Below are 15,195 nucleotides of genomic sequence, written 5' to 3' on the forward strand. Positions count from 1 at the left end.
GCATTTGCTATGGGAAAAGTAAATGGTGAAGAGACACTACATGACCTACATGTGACCAGTAGAAATACATAATTATTTGAAAGATTATAAGGATGTTTTAAACCATTATAGCTATGAGTATTTAATTTACAAATGACCTGGCTCTCCTACAAGTCACTACTTTCTAGGGATCAAGAAATGATAACTGTGTCTTTGGGCTTCTCTCTTACAAAAAAGAAGGGTTCTTCAATAGGTGTAAACTAAAATTTACTAACACAAAGAAGTATCTAAAACCAGCACCTGACTCGGTAATGGTCACATTTTAATGAGGCAACGTTCCTGCTTTAGGATTAATTCAAACAGTGAAGATGTTAAAACTGGATCTTAGTTCTTGTAAGAATTTTAATATATGTGAAGTACCTTTTTTTCCCCCCCTTGTTGATTATCTAATCAAAAGAAATCCCTTGATGCTTGACATTGTGGATTTATCCTTTGGTGGCATTTTTACAAGATTGACGAACATAAAAAAAACCCTTCTCCCTTCTGAAAATCCTCTGTGAAGATTATCACTTTCAAAAGACTCATCAAAAGGAATTAAAATAAACCCATGTTTCGTTGAGATAAAACAAAAACTGTACCAAAAGTCTTGGTTCTTGACTCCTTAATTTTATGATGCTAAATAAAATACTCAGAAGTCACACGAAAAACAAAAGTAGTAAGAATACAGGTACCAATACTAGGAGGTAAAAACACAACATTCAGGAGAAACATCATACCTGTACTCTGTCAACATGAACTTTCACTCCTCCAACAATTCCCTTTCTAAAGGCTGCCAACATATCCAATATTGGACTGAATCTGCTCCCTCTGAAATGTGAAACAGAACTCCATTAATCTTGCAATTAGGTAAATACCACACTGCAAATTATGCTTTTATCGCTCTCTACCTTATATTGTCTTCACGGATAAGTACAACAAACAGTGGACGACCATGCATTTTCCAATACTGCTTAATGAACTGCAGTGCATTCTAGGTGAGAAATAATATGTTAGTCACAAAAAAAAAAAACCAACCCACAAGCACAACATACCAGAATACACAGTACAAGATATTAGAAGAGCTATCTTAAAAGAACAGCACTGAAAAACCCAACAGATTAAAAAAAACCACTAACAGATTTCTTCAACGAATATAAGCTGCTTTCAAGCACTGCTATTTCACAAGTTTTCTGAAAATACTCCTAGCATGTATATTGATCACAGACTAAACCACGAGACAGAGCGTGGTGTACTGAACTGCATGTAATGACCTAGCAAGTGTGGATGGGAATCCAGGGCTTGAATCACAGCCACTAGCACGGAATAACCAGTGCCGCCACCTACGCACTGCAAGTAGCTGCTCCAGCACAGGGGGCTTGACAGGTAAGCTTGGCACTGCTGCCTGCCTTAAAAGTTAGGGAAGGAAGGCAATTCTTAATGTTTGTGCAAAGTTGAGTAATATTTCCTCCACATGAGGCTTTCATAGTTCCCTTAAACAGACGAGTCTCGTTCCTCTTTTCAGCCAAGAGCATTAGTTTTCCCAAAGAAATAAATGATAATTTGCTTGCTGCACTACAGCATTCCCAGTCACTGTTGGGTGAAGTTTTTTGTCAGATACAGATACTCACTAGGACTCGTACTGGGCTGACAGGATATTCATCTTAATACACTTTCCAGCATAAACTGGAAAGAAGAATGCACACTATACAGTGTTCCCTTTTCAGTCTTCTATTTTATGGAACTTCACAGTTTATTCTTCTACAGACTCTATTTTTGTCAGTTTCTCAAAGGAAAAGTTACAGATAAATACCTTAATGTCATCAATCAACATCATAACATCCTGAGACATGTAGAAATCACTTAGATCAAAAATGATTGAGTAGCAAACTACAGTCTTTCCTAGTATTCGATAAATCTGTTGAGAGAGAAAGCTTCCATTAATCTTTTTTTTAAAAAACTTGAAGGCCTGAAGTAGCTGAAAAGGAAAAAAGGTATTTTGAAACTATCAAAGTAATAATCAATGTAGAACAGTAAAATTTAAAAATATTACAATAAAACCTAGGTATCTAATTTTAGGTACTCTGGTGTTTATTAGGTATGCAGATCTGCATTCTATTTCAGTTAAAGCAGTTCACTTCACCATTCAGCCTGTTTTGGCCAAGTATTACTGTAATTGGATGTCTAGGAAACATATGACAGTTTAATAGTAAGACAGATCAGGCACATTCATAAGAGCAAAATACATTACAAGGACTTCAAAATAAGACATATGCATAAAATAAAATCACATTTCAATTCTATTTAAAATTGTTCAGAGACTAATTCAATATTTATCTGAACTATACATCAATAATAGAAAAATTTCTTGCAACAACCTTTGATGTTCCAAGGCATCCTATAGGCCTGTCCGGTCTTCCAGATAATCCCAATTTGTCATTGACTCCCAAATGGAAGTAAGCCTGTGAGAAAGAATTGTGAAAACTGAGGGACACCTAGATATAAGCCTTTCCTGTGCTCCTACCGGCTCACACATCGAAAGCTGTGTGCATTCTGCTTTAATTAGAAAGCAAGATTCATAAAATGTGGTCATTATTTCTATTGTTCCCCCCCCTCCTTTTTTTTTTAACCATATATCTATGTAACAATAATCAATAAATTGAGAGAACAAAAGATTTGGTAAATGTACAGTTCAAAGACCAAATTTAATTCTTTTGGTAACAACAGGTACCTTTACAGCAAAGGGAAATCAACTGTGTAATTGAAGCAAGAAACACAAGATGCAAGAAGGCAAGACACAAGCAGTCTGCTCGCTAGCAGTCAGACCTTCCTTCCAGTGCAACACTCGTCACTTCTGGCAGACCAGTACTCTGCTGTAGATGAGCTCCCCTTCCCTCCTTCTAATGATAATTTTGGAAGGATGAAGGATTTTCACCTTACTCATGAAGGTGAAAATACAGTTAGTCCTGGTTTACATTAAGTAAGCCCAGCCCAGGAGTGCTGGGCAGGAGCCTGATGCCATGGTTGGGACACATGGGTGCAACTTCAGGCTTGGGCAAAGCACCAGCATCCTGCCTATCTGCACAGTTTCAAAATTCAACTAGAACTTGTTGTTTCCTATATTAGGTCTTATTTTTACCTTCTCACTCCTATTATTTTTCTAGTCTATATAATTAATTAAAAATCTTCAAATTGCTCATTGAAATAATCTTTTTAAAGGATGATTTTTTTAAAGATCATTTGCATTTATTGTCTGGCCAATTTTGCCTTCAGTAATGCTTTTCCGATGTGGATACAAAGGTAAAACAGTCATGTAGGAACCCTTTAAAGATCTTTATTCTAATTTTAGTAAAGGCCTGCAAAATTAATGCATCAACAACACAAGCAAGAGGGAATTATCTCATTTTTCATTGTTTGATTCTTATTTAAATTATGTATGCCTAGCATTACTTCAACTGATATAATTTTGTAAGACTTGCACATTAAAGAAATAATCTTCATTTATTACAGTGTATGAGAATAAAACCATAAAAAACAACTAAGCTGTGAGCAAGACAGTATAAACGTATCAGTTAAACCAGACTGAAAGCTGTAATTTTTTCCTTATTCGGGCTGTTTTAGGTAAGGAACCCACTATTACTAAAACTTCAGAATGTTCAGAACTCGGAACATTTTCCTAAGCTCTATCCTTCTTTATGTTATAGGAAGATAACTCAGAAGCAAATGAAAGTGAACATTTGAACAAACATTACGCTCAATAGCTTTTTCCTGCTGTCAGCTTGGGGCCTTCCTGATACTGCCTGTGTTTCTGCATGAATACCAAGAACTATTTAAAAAAGAAAATAAACAAAATTACCTACATCACCTCTTCATCCAAACTAAGTAACTGTATTCAAGTGGGAAAACAATGGAGACCTCAAAACATTAACAGCTTTAAATAACCCATCTATACATAACAAAACCAAAATCATGTTGAACCCCTTTTTATTTTAAATAAGGGAGACTAGAAGAATGGCAGTAGACATTATAATTTAACACTAAAAAGATCTTCATTTTGCTAGAATGTAAAGCATTAAATGTTTTCTTAACAAAAACAAAACTCCAGTAGTATTGCAATACTGTCTCTTCCCTTGAAGACTCTTTCTCTAGCTTGAGGCCTCGTGCTTTTCTACAGTCTGCTAAAGCAGTTTCACCTTCTAGTAATACCTTTCCATCTTCACCTGTTACAATCAAAACATCATTTTAGATTCAGCACCAGTGTATCCGAACAAAAGTACAGTTTCATGCAAGTCCAGCTGCTTCAAGCAGTTTTTTGTTTTATTTACCTTCAATCCCTAATTTTCCTGAATCAAAGTCTTCCCCTCATCCATTTGTTTCTTTTTACCCTACTTTTTTGGACACATGCCTGGTTATAAATCTAGATGTTTAAATTGTTATCATGTGCCACTAGACCAGTTCAAAAGTTTCTAATTAAATTAAATACTACTGAGAATTGAGAGAATAGCAAAAATTGAGATCCATTTTTTGCATAAGCCTGGAGATCAAACCTCAGTTCTCATAATGCCCCCAAAACTTTCATTCCTTCAACTTCACAGCTATTCAGCTTCACAGCTATAGCATAGCCTTTTCTAGGAGCCCACTAGGAAGAGGTTTTGCATCAGGGGATTTAATATTTTCATGACATTCTTTTTAAAGGTAAATTTTGATGAGGCAGATGTACCTACCCATCATGAGTATATAGAAAATGTCAGAATTGCCAGATGTCTTGCCAGCTTTTGAAAAATAATTCCTAATACAGAAGTTGTCATAGCTAGGAATTTAATTGATAATAATAAAACTTAGTGAAGGTCTCATCTTTTTGTCAGGGAGACCAAAGAATTTCAGGACAAATGCAGTCAGAGAGAATCAATTTTGCAATATATTATCAAGAAAACTAGTGAGCAAAAACAGGCTGAGAAATGAACAAGGCTGAATGGATATTTCTTTTCTCTCTGTTTAAGTACTTCTCAGGTGTCAGTGGCAGTCATTATTTGGGGTAAGCATTTTTCTGATTAAGCTAGCAAGGTTTTGGTACATCAGTTATCCTCATAAACTTACGAAGCCTGAAATATGTTGCTACGTTCTCCATTTTTGGTTTTACTTTTTTCTGCGTCCTACAGACTTCTGATACAGATGATGGCATCAGCCATGTGATCCTGATTTCAGAGGGAGAGACTCGCATAGTGATTTGTTCCTCAACTGGAACTTCAGGATTGATAAACTAAATATGTTCACTATACTTCCCCCAGACATTCAGAATTCATCGCTCTTGTTTGAGACAATCTGTATAATTCAAAGTTAGATAAGAGCTCTCTGTACCTGATCGACAATCAAGCTTCAGGTGGTGAAGTATGAAATATATCAAGTGCACATCTGTGATTCTGCATCAGCTTACTTGTCTGACGGTTTCCTGCAGCTTGTTAAGGACTGTCTATCTACAGTGGGACTATTTTCAAGGTTTTCTCAGAGGAAGGATCTAGGTGTATCAGAGATCGAGGTAAATAGGCACCCAGTAATCACATAGATTTTCATTAGGACTTCTGACAAGTTTACCTACAACTGCTGATCAACGCAGAATTTGCCATAGTCTCTTCTATTTAAATGCATTTCCAGGACAAACAGCAGTGGATAGCTTGAAGCATGAATTCAATGCAGCCGAAGTGCTACATATAAAGTACTAAAAATGACTGAACAAAAAAAAAAAAGGCCATGGTAGCACTAAGAGAATGCTGAAATGGACCAGTATGGCCTGTAGATGCCATTCATCTTTGAGTGCTGGCTTCACCTGGCATTGACAGTGACCTGAACAGATGCAGCTAAGCTGGCAGCATCAGCGAGGCTCAGTACAGAAAAGGGCTAAAAGGGACAGCCTTTTAGGTGAAAGGATATGGTACCCTGTTAGGGGACTGCTTGCCTGTGTAGAAAAAGGAAAACCTGAAGCCTTCACAGAGGATGAAGGGGATTCTGAAGATGTCCTTCATTCCAGTAATTTTTAGCCATAGATTTTTAAATGCACTGAGTTAAAGGGGTAAACCAAAAAGGGTTTAAACACCACACTTCCTGGATATGGTCAACTCAAGGGACTTCTGAAAAAACAGTTACGGAAGACTGCATAATGCCTGTCATAGGGGCTACACTATGAAATTATGTAGTTTATGCCTACTGCCTTATCCATTTCCTAGACTAGCTCATTTGCTTGTTTCTCCATAAAGTTTCACTTCGTCCACTGTGCTATTAATATTATTAACATTTTATTAGTCATTCATTATTCTTTGAAATTGGCTCAAGTAATAAACCTAAAGAGATAATATAGAACATCTGGGCTTCAGCATTTCACTGAAAGCTCTAACTAGGCATGTATAACTGACCAGTGTCAGCATATCTTGCAACTGAATTAGAGTTATGCAAAAAGGTGGCTAACAAGCTTATGGAGACACAAGTCTAATAGCTTGGTATAAATTCCTGTTGTTACAAGAGAAATGTATAGATAAATAATTTTAAATGCAGAATTCCTTACTTTGACAAGTTCTTTTTGAGCCCATATCTGAATTGGTTCCACCTGCTGGGGGGTCTGAGTTTGGATTCCATACGTGTTCAGAAAAACTTGTAGGCTACGAATGAAATAATGACAGATTTAATGACAAATCACAGAACAGTCTTAGTTTTAACAATAATCTTAGCAGCAGATACACAAGTAGCAGTATTACATTCTACACTTCCTTCAATACCTTTAGCAAATTTAAGATGCCTATTGTTCAATAAAAAAGTAAATACATACCGCTGACTTTCTGCTATCAGGGCCACATGTACTACCAAATCATTTTCTAAAGGGCCCTAGAAAATAATGAAAAAATATTGATTAGCATTGCTAACTAAATATTTTATTAGATATAGCATGAATAGGGACAATGTCTATTTAAACAATTAATGAGTATGACAGGCATCACTGTCTGCATTGCTTTTTCTTACTGTGTGAACAAACTGAAAAAACAACACAGGACTAAAATTTGTAAATCTCAAAACTATGGGAAGACTGTCCTATCAATAATACTTTGCAAGATGCATTTTTGAGAATTAATAATAAATAGGTTTCTGGTAATAATTTCCACTGTTTGGTTTGGTGTTTGGTTTTTTTTTAATTAAAAAACCCATGTAGGAAAAAAATTTTGCTTCATACAAAAATTTGGAATATATACAATCCATGTATTTCCTTTATGCCTTATAAGACATAATGTTTTGATACACATTTTTGTAAAGAGTGAAATAACTCAGCTATTTGGGTAACCGATAATATTCACTTTAAAATAATGAACTGATGATTTCAACCCTTTCCTCTGAAATATTTTGATCAGACAGCTACTCTTTACAGTTATATGAAAGATGTATTACATTTTACAGGAGAAAACAGCATTTCCTTGCATTGTTTATAACACAGATACTCTATGTTTGAAATAAATAATAGTATTTTACATTAGGAAACCATGCAAATACAAATTAATTCACAAGTTGGGTGAAATCATTGACTTGGCTCCCTGGGTCTCAAAATGGCAGCATGGATTGCTAGCTGTCTGAGTTATTCCTTGTTCATTTCGTCTTTGGCACTCAATGACTGTAAAATCAAAAGAACTAAGAGCAGCACACATTTTCATTCCTAAAATGCTTTTTGTCTATTTTTGTCTAGAAACTACCAGAACATGAATGACAAAAGTTAAATACATCTTCTATCAACTGATTATATAAAAATACAGCATTTTTTGTGAAGATAGATGGATAGACATACTGATTTTGAACAAGAAGTTCAGAGTGAATGCTTGCTTGTTCAGGCATCGGTGAGCCTTGATACCAAGTTAGATCCTATGGATTTGCAGAAGAAATTCTTGATAACATTGTCCCAAAAGTCTATCAGCACTACACTTCCGCTAAAAATTTTGGCGTTTTTGCCACATGAAATAAGTTTGTGATGAAAGTACATTCAGAAAGAGACCAGATTAAGAAGTCAGAAGTTCAAGTGACATTAAAAGATTTTCCTGCTCAGAATAAGCTATCAATTGCGTTTATACAAACCGTACGAAAACTCAAACCAATTCTCTGCCATCATCAGTGCATTATGTTTATAAAACAAAAAGCAAAGACCCCCCCCCGCCCCGAAAACAAGAGCGCCCCCTCCAAGACTGTATTGATTTATAGACAGCCTGTGATCTAACTTGGGGAGTGGTCTTCACGTCAAGGCTCAACTTAATTATTACTGTATTAATGACAAACTGAGTGGGACTGTGTAACCACAGACTGTAAGCTGTACCTAAATCTGCGTATTCTGCATCTCCACTGAGGTATGTCCTTCCCTGATACCAGTACTAATGCCTCTCATACACAGACGTACCCAATGACACGACTCATTTATAGCAGCCAGTAAGTGGTGGCTCTAACATGCTCATAACTAAGCAAATGCATCTGCAGCACAACTGGCACAACACAAAATCTGTGTGAAAAATAGCTGGACTTTTAAAGTGTTGTGGAAAAATACAACTATAATTGCTGTACAACTGCAGGATTGCTGTAACATTAAACAGAAAGTCACTTTCATTGTCATTTAACACATCAAGGCCTGGAGAATCACAAGTAGTGGTCTAGAGAAACACAGATCAAAATAACAGATACAATACTCATGAAAAAGTATGTAACCCTTTTCGGTAATGACAGTGATATATAGCATTTGCTATGTATTAAAAAAAAAGATGTGGAAAAGCATTAAACTCCTAAATATTCCACTAACTAAATCTTGTTGTTATAAGTTCCATTTTAATTTGTTCGATTCCACATATGTCTAATAACGCAAGCTAAGGTGTTGTTCACGCAACATCAATCACCGTCTCCCCAAGACACTGCAAGAGACCCCCGCTGCCAGGTTCACCCTTCTGCCTTGTGTTTTCACATTGGACAGTGGGCAGAAGGATCTGTTTCAACTATATTCTGCATGCTGTGCAAATGATAAATACACCCCCGTGTTTTCAGAAGACCAAGATAAAAGACACGTTAGTTGCTCTTCCTCTCCAAAAAGGAGGATAAAAAAAAAAAAAAAAGCTCATAGTTTTTAACAAGATTATAAACCGTTGGAGGCAGGATAAAGGGAAAAATCCCCGACTCCCTTCCTGGCAGGAGCAGAGAAAGGAGCTCAGTGTTAGTCTTTCGCTGCACTCTCACTGGACAGATGCTATCACTATATGCCTTTCTGCACACATTCCCAGGAAATCTCAGAACTCTGAAAAAAATCCATTCATTTTGAACATGTGAGAAAGTGGGCACAGTATTCAAGAACGCTGATTAAAATGGTACCTACTGGGCCTTCCAAGCATATGGAGCGAGAGAGGAAAGCAGAAATAGCATGCAACAGAAGAAGTTGTACTTAACCCAAATAATCCACCTCAGTGCTACAAAACTACAGCTGAATTGTTACAAAACACATCTGCTTCTGGAAGCATCTGAACACTGCTGAACGGTTTATGGCCACTGCTACTAACACACCAGACGTTCAAAATGAAATACAATATGGACACACATGTGCCTTAAATTCTAACATTTAACATTTTTAGAATTGTGTTAACTGTGGTAGACAATTGTATTAAGAGAAATAAAAGCAAGAATATGCCTATAATTAACATTACAAAACAAATCATCCAATATGATACATCTCTCTAAACCATCAAAATTAGACATGCTATAACCCCAAATATAATTTAGGTAGCTGAAAAATCTTAATATATCTCAGTCTACCTACACTTAATAAGTTTAGTTCGTTCTTTACACATTATCTACTTCCCTGAAAATAATAAAATAAGCACTCTATCATTTTGACTGTTCTCTTCCCAACATCATCAATGGGCATTAACCTTAATTTTCAGTAACTTAAATGAAGTCCTCACAAATGATTACTAAGCCTACAAAGTAAGCCACAAAGTAAACCAGTCCTCACATGCAGTCAGAGAATTTAATTAATTGCAACCCTATAGAAATATTTCAAGTTAACCCAGAAGATAAATTAGTCTTACTTCGACAATTTAGTAAGATTATAATTTTTTGTTAAATACACAGTTAACTATAAGACAGCAATAAATCAGCTTTCATATGCTCCAGTAAAATACAAAACAAAACTAGAAAATCCCCAGCCCACCTCATTTCTCAAACGTTATTGTTACTATACAGGCCGCCTTCTACACTAAATTCTCCCAAAACAGAATGCAGCAACCAAAACTGTGTTATAATATAATCTTTCCTGGATATGGAGACAGTAAAAAGGAGTAATAAAATAAGTTCTTCTAAGGAATCCAGTTCTAAAGAGTTATCCCCACTGAAACAAAATTCCCTGCATTATCTTCTTTCAATAAAGTAAATGGAGCACAGATGATTCCATTTTCTTTTTAACTCATGAATGGGATTTAACCTGAAACACTACTGAACATTTAGCATTACAATGCAAATTGTTAGTGCGAAGGACAACCTCTCTGCTTGCTGTTAGACTTCATTGTGGTTTGGAACGCAAACTAAAACTAGTAAAGAGTATCCACACTGGCGTTTCCCCAAGAGAAGAACGTATGGAGACCTCTTCCTGAAAGTGAGAAATAAGGTTTTTTGGGCATTAAATTAGGAAAGAAAACATTTCCTTTTAACTATAAACAGACAAAATCAATATCTGAGTACTGGTGGCCATTAAGTTTTCACTATACTGCTCATTTAATTCCACAGTTTTCTACAACAAATGAGATTGTCCTCTTTTATCAGATTTTCTAGGTTGAGTGATGCATTCACAGCTGTAGTTGCACAGTTATATATAGTTATAGATACAAGTTTTCATAGCAATTTTGCCTTTGTAGGTCTATATTACCTTACTTTAACTAATGCTAGAATATTCTTCACTGGTGCTTCAAAACTACAAAACTAAGGCTGGAATATTTTAAATACTTTCATTGCTTGCTTAAATCTACACAATTACGTGGGCATCAGACATATTTTTGTAGTGGCACCAAAGCCACAAATAAACTAAATTCATCACATTTTTCAATGGCAAGTGTTTATAGAGATTATAGTCAATGCTGTCAAAATATGAAAATATGCCTACATGGAAAATGCATTTCTCTAAGAAATATTTCCTCAGCACAAGGCTTCAAATAAAAATTAAAAAAGCCTTCTTTTTAGTATGTCACCTTCCAAAACACTGTACCTCAACAAAATTTATACACACAGACATCTGGGATTTTTACATATCCTTGTTTATTCCTTACAGGAATGAAATTTAATAAAAGTGGAAACAATTTTCTGTTCAATTTAACTGAATAGTTCTTTAGCTATATGGAAAAGAGAAGACATCATTAAAGAGAAGAAACTACTTTTGATTTCTGAAGACATAATTAAGATGTGTTGTTTTCTCATTTTGTATTTTATTTTTAGTCATTTTCCTAGCACTTTAAGGCAAACACTAAATACTGATTTTGCATAAATTAGCTCAATTAGATAAAATGGCATAATCAAATATTCAGACAAACTGTTTAAACACATTTAAAATGTGGATTAAAAAAAAGTCAGGGTCAGGACTCAGCTGGAACTTGAAGTTTGCTGACTTTAACTGCAAGACCTTTGCTGATAAAGCACACCTCACTCACGACAATATGTTTATGCATCTGCCTTTCATTCTTTAACCTTCTCTTAATGATGACCAATTTGAACCACCATCTGTATCAACAAACATTTTGCTCCGGTACTAATATAATAGTAAAACCACACAAAATACAGCAGCACCTGTTTCAGTGCAAACAATCCCAATGAAATTCCACAACCACCTGGTTAGCATTGCAGGGACGCTAACCATTCTGGTCACAATTTCTACATTGCTGCTCAGAGGCTACGATGACAAAGGCCTGATGCCACAGTCGTCTAGAATTCCCACTAATTCAGAAGTGCCTCTCTTTCTTCTAACCCACATTGAGAAGCACATGGAGTTTCTTGGATAGTTTTATCATTTACATAGCAAAGAAAAGCATGCACAGTCATCTATAGCAAAGAAGTACCATCCCTGGGAAGAACAGAGGTATACGCAGACCTCGGCAATCCCAGAGCTTCTTTCTTCATTTATTTACCATTCCACCTATATGCCACTGAACAACAGACAATCCATCTCACAACCTCTTGCATACAAAAGGATACGCACAACTACATGAATTGCTGAACATATTGATCTAAGTCAGATTTCTATAAAGATTTTTAGGTTTAAGGAAAAAAAGTGATCTTATCCTCTCTTGATTTCTAGCTTTCAAATAGAACATCAGTCTTGTTCATCAGAATACACTCAAGGATCACCCAGGGAAAGGCTTCTCTTTCTCTTATCCTGACAACAGCAAAAACATTACTGATCCCAAATATGGAAAATTTCTGCCAAGGTTTTAGCAAATTTAAGCAGCTAAAGACAGCTTTTAAAGGGAAAGATCAACAAGCATCAGCTCCACCAAGCTGTCCGAGAGGAGCACAATTGCTCTTTCAAATAATTCTAGCCTAGACAACTGCTGAGTGCTGAAAGAGCACGAGGACTGTATAAGCACTTGAGAATGACAAATCATGTAGTCTGATCTTCCTTTTAACAGTGACAAAGCTTTTTCTTTTGCATTGTTTGCAGATAAAGCAAAATATCAAAATGTAGCTGTTTAAGTTACTTTCAATTCTTTCAACACTGCTGAGCTTTTAGAGTCCCTATTATATTGCTGAATTTTACCGGGAAACTGCATTTTACTAAGTAAGTTCTATATTGACCCACAAAGTGACCACCAAGGAGTAAGTTATGAGAAAATAAATTATTATTGCATTATTTATTATCTCTTTTGGGAAGCTCTCAGGGCAGAGGCTGTTTCTCTCTAAAGATCTGGAAATCCCCTATCACGTAACGGGTACTCCAAAAAATAGTAAAAATGCTTTTCTACTAAAATACTCCCTGATGAGTCACGCAGCATCTTTAGAACAAACCATCATCTTCTTCAAAGTGTTCATCTGTGGCATATTAAAAGTTACTGGTTTCAAGAATGAAAGAAAAAAGCAATTTGATGGGCTGCATGCAACACTGATTCGATACAGGCTTCTTCTAATGGCACTCCTAAAAGGGCAGGTGATATCGGCAGCTCACAATTTCTGTAGCATTCACAATCCCATGATGTAAGAACAAACAGAGAAACTGGGAACAAATGAAGTCACTGGCTTTCTTTATCTCATATTAACATGGCAGAAGTGCTGCCCCGTGAACAATGAAAGTCTCATTATGAATGAGTCAACACCCAGGCACTTGGATTACCTTGGTAACAGGAAATAGTAGGAAACAGGTTTTAAGCAGCATTTGGATAGAACAAGAAAAACATTGTTCACTTCTGATCTTGGAATAAATCTTAAGATAAATGCTTCGTATTTTATGCTTCAATAACAAATTCACCATGCTGAACATGGAGCTTTCCAAATATATATTCCTTATACCAAGAAAAACATCTCTTAGCTACCGATTTCCATACATACAGTTCTTACCTCTCTAATAAAAGAAGTCCTCTACACACAGACTGTGTTTCTGTCTTGTTATCCTATCTACTGCAGATTTGAATTACAATGTTTCAAGCATTCCCCATCCCTGGGCTCTCATCCCTGCTGTGCATTTAAGCCAAATAGAGCAGCACATCTATATACCAAGCACACCAAAAAAGAACCTCAACCTTGTAGCCCACAGGAGCTCTGAATATAAAAAGTACCAATACACTGAAGTGGCAATTAATTTGAAGGCATAAAAAAGCAGGTTCATTCTTGCCATCCTGACATATCTTACAACTCAAAGAAACATACCTCTCTATTAGCAGCTATTTAAACTTGTATTTTACATATCATTGTGATTGCACCACTTCCCCAAAACTGCATATGGTATAATCTTCCTTTTAAAAGCAATCCTCCATCAGCTAAGAAAATGTACATGTGTTTAGTATTTTCCTAGCACTTCAACTGTAATATTAGAAGACGGTATAATTTTTCAGTAAAAATAATACTAAGCTTATGCTTACCTGATTTGAAAATCTCATGCTAACGTTGCGCTGATCTTGTGGCGGTACATAACGTCCAATAGGGTCAATATCTTTAGGACTTACTAATTTGTCAGCTGAAAGTAAATGATAATAAAAACACAGGATGACTTGAATACTTTCTGCAGCTTCTGTGAAGGAGGCATGCAAACGTATTTTGTGTAGTCAGTTCTGGTGCTAATATCTTTGTGTTAGATCAATGATTTATAGATCAAAAGGACATTCTGCAAAATTGTATTAATTTTAAAACTAATGACTCAAGCATCATTCTTGCTGCATTTGTAAAAAACCCAATTAAATATATTTGAAACCTAGCAATTTCTACATGGAGTTTTTTTACATGGAAAAAAACCCCAAACCTAAAATGCCATTATTTTAACCTTCTCCTGGGGGAAAAAAAAAAAAAAGTACTCCAATAAAAGCAATTAAGTACTCCAGTAAAAGTGTACTATTAAATAGTTTCAACAAATGCTTTGAATAAAGGTTCACAATCTACTGTGAGCTATTATGCCCTTCAAATAAGCATTCTCCTACCAAAACCTCATTTTGACATAAAACTGTCTAATCTTTATTTAATTTCTGCTACAGAGAAGGCCACAGTGCATTTTCATTCCTCATATATATAAGTAAATTATTTTGCACATATTCTTAAAAGGCTCTACATAGGAAATCAGCTATTAATCTAAAAGAGAAATACCTCATGACTCCATTAGCTTAATTCAGCTACAACAGAAAACCAACATTGTCTTGGTTTCTGAATTCTACACTGTGTAATAAATGAAGACAGCAGTTTATAAACCTCAGAATATGTCCTGGCTCAAGCTTAACAGTGCTAGGAAAGACCAGAGAGCAAAATAGATGGTGCAGTGGAAAGAAATCGCAAGGGCAGACAATGAAGGACACTGGCCGGGCAGTTCCCCGAGTAAGCCACGAAGGAGCCTGCTGCTGCTGGGAACTATGCCAGCCCCTGTCAGCCGCGAGACACTGCGACCATCTCCTGTCCTCAGCCTTCTGCTGAGGGAATGCAGCTTGACTCCTGCCAGGAAAGGAC

The 15,195-nt window shown here is 36.0% G+C and overlaps 1 protein-coding gene across 5 annotated transcripts in view; it reads right to left on the minus strand.

Moving 5' to 3' along the window:
- PHKB (phosphorylase kinase regulatory subunit beta) overlaps window positions 1–15,195 on the minus strand; it is an 83,367-nt gene that overhangs the window by 22,889 nt on the left and 45,283 nt on the right. For all 5 annotated transcript variants that reach the window (XM_059824731.1, XM_059824728.1, XM_059824729.1 and 2 more), the window contains 7 exons: window positions 14,127–14,221; window positions 6,833–6,888; window positions 6,572–6,665; window positions 2,394–2,477; window positions 1,829–1,933; window positions 927–1,009; window positions 756–846 (listed from right to left, as the gene is read on the minus strand). In XM_059824731.1, the coding sequence (XP_059680714.1) occupies window positions 756–846; window positions 927–1,009; window positions 1,829–1,933; window positions 2,394–2,477; window positions 6,572–6,665; window positions 6,833–6,888; window positions 14,127–14,221 (608 nt within the window). The remainder of the gene's footprint in view (window positions 1–755; window positions 847–926; window positions 1,010–1,828; window positions 1,934–2,393; window positions 2,478–6,571; window positions 6,666–6,832; window positions 6,889–14,126; window positions 14,222–15,195) is intronic.

The sequence above is a fragment of the Gavia stellata genome, chromosome 15, assembly GCF_030936135.1.
Source record: "Gavia stellata isolate bGavSte3 chromosome 15, bGavSte3.hap2, whole genome shotgun sequence".
In the NCBI taxonomy this organism is placed as follows: Eukaryota; Metazoa; Chordata; class Aves; order Gaviiformes; family Gaviidae; genus Gavia; species Gavia stellata.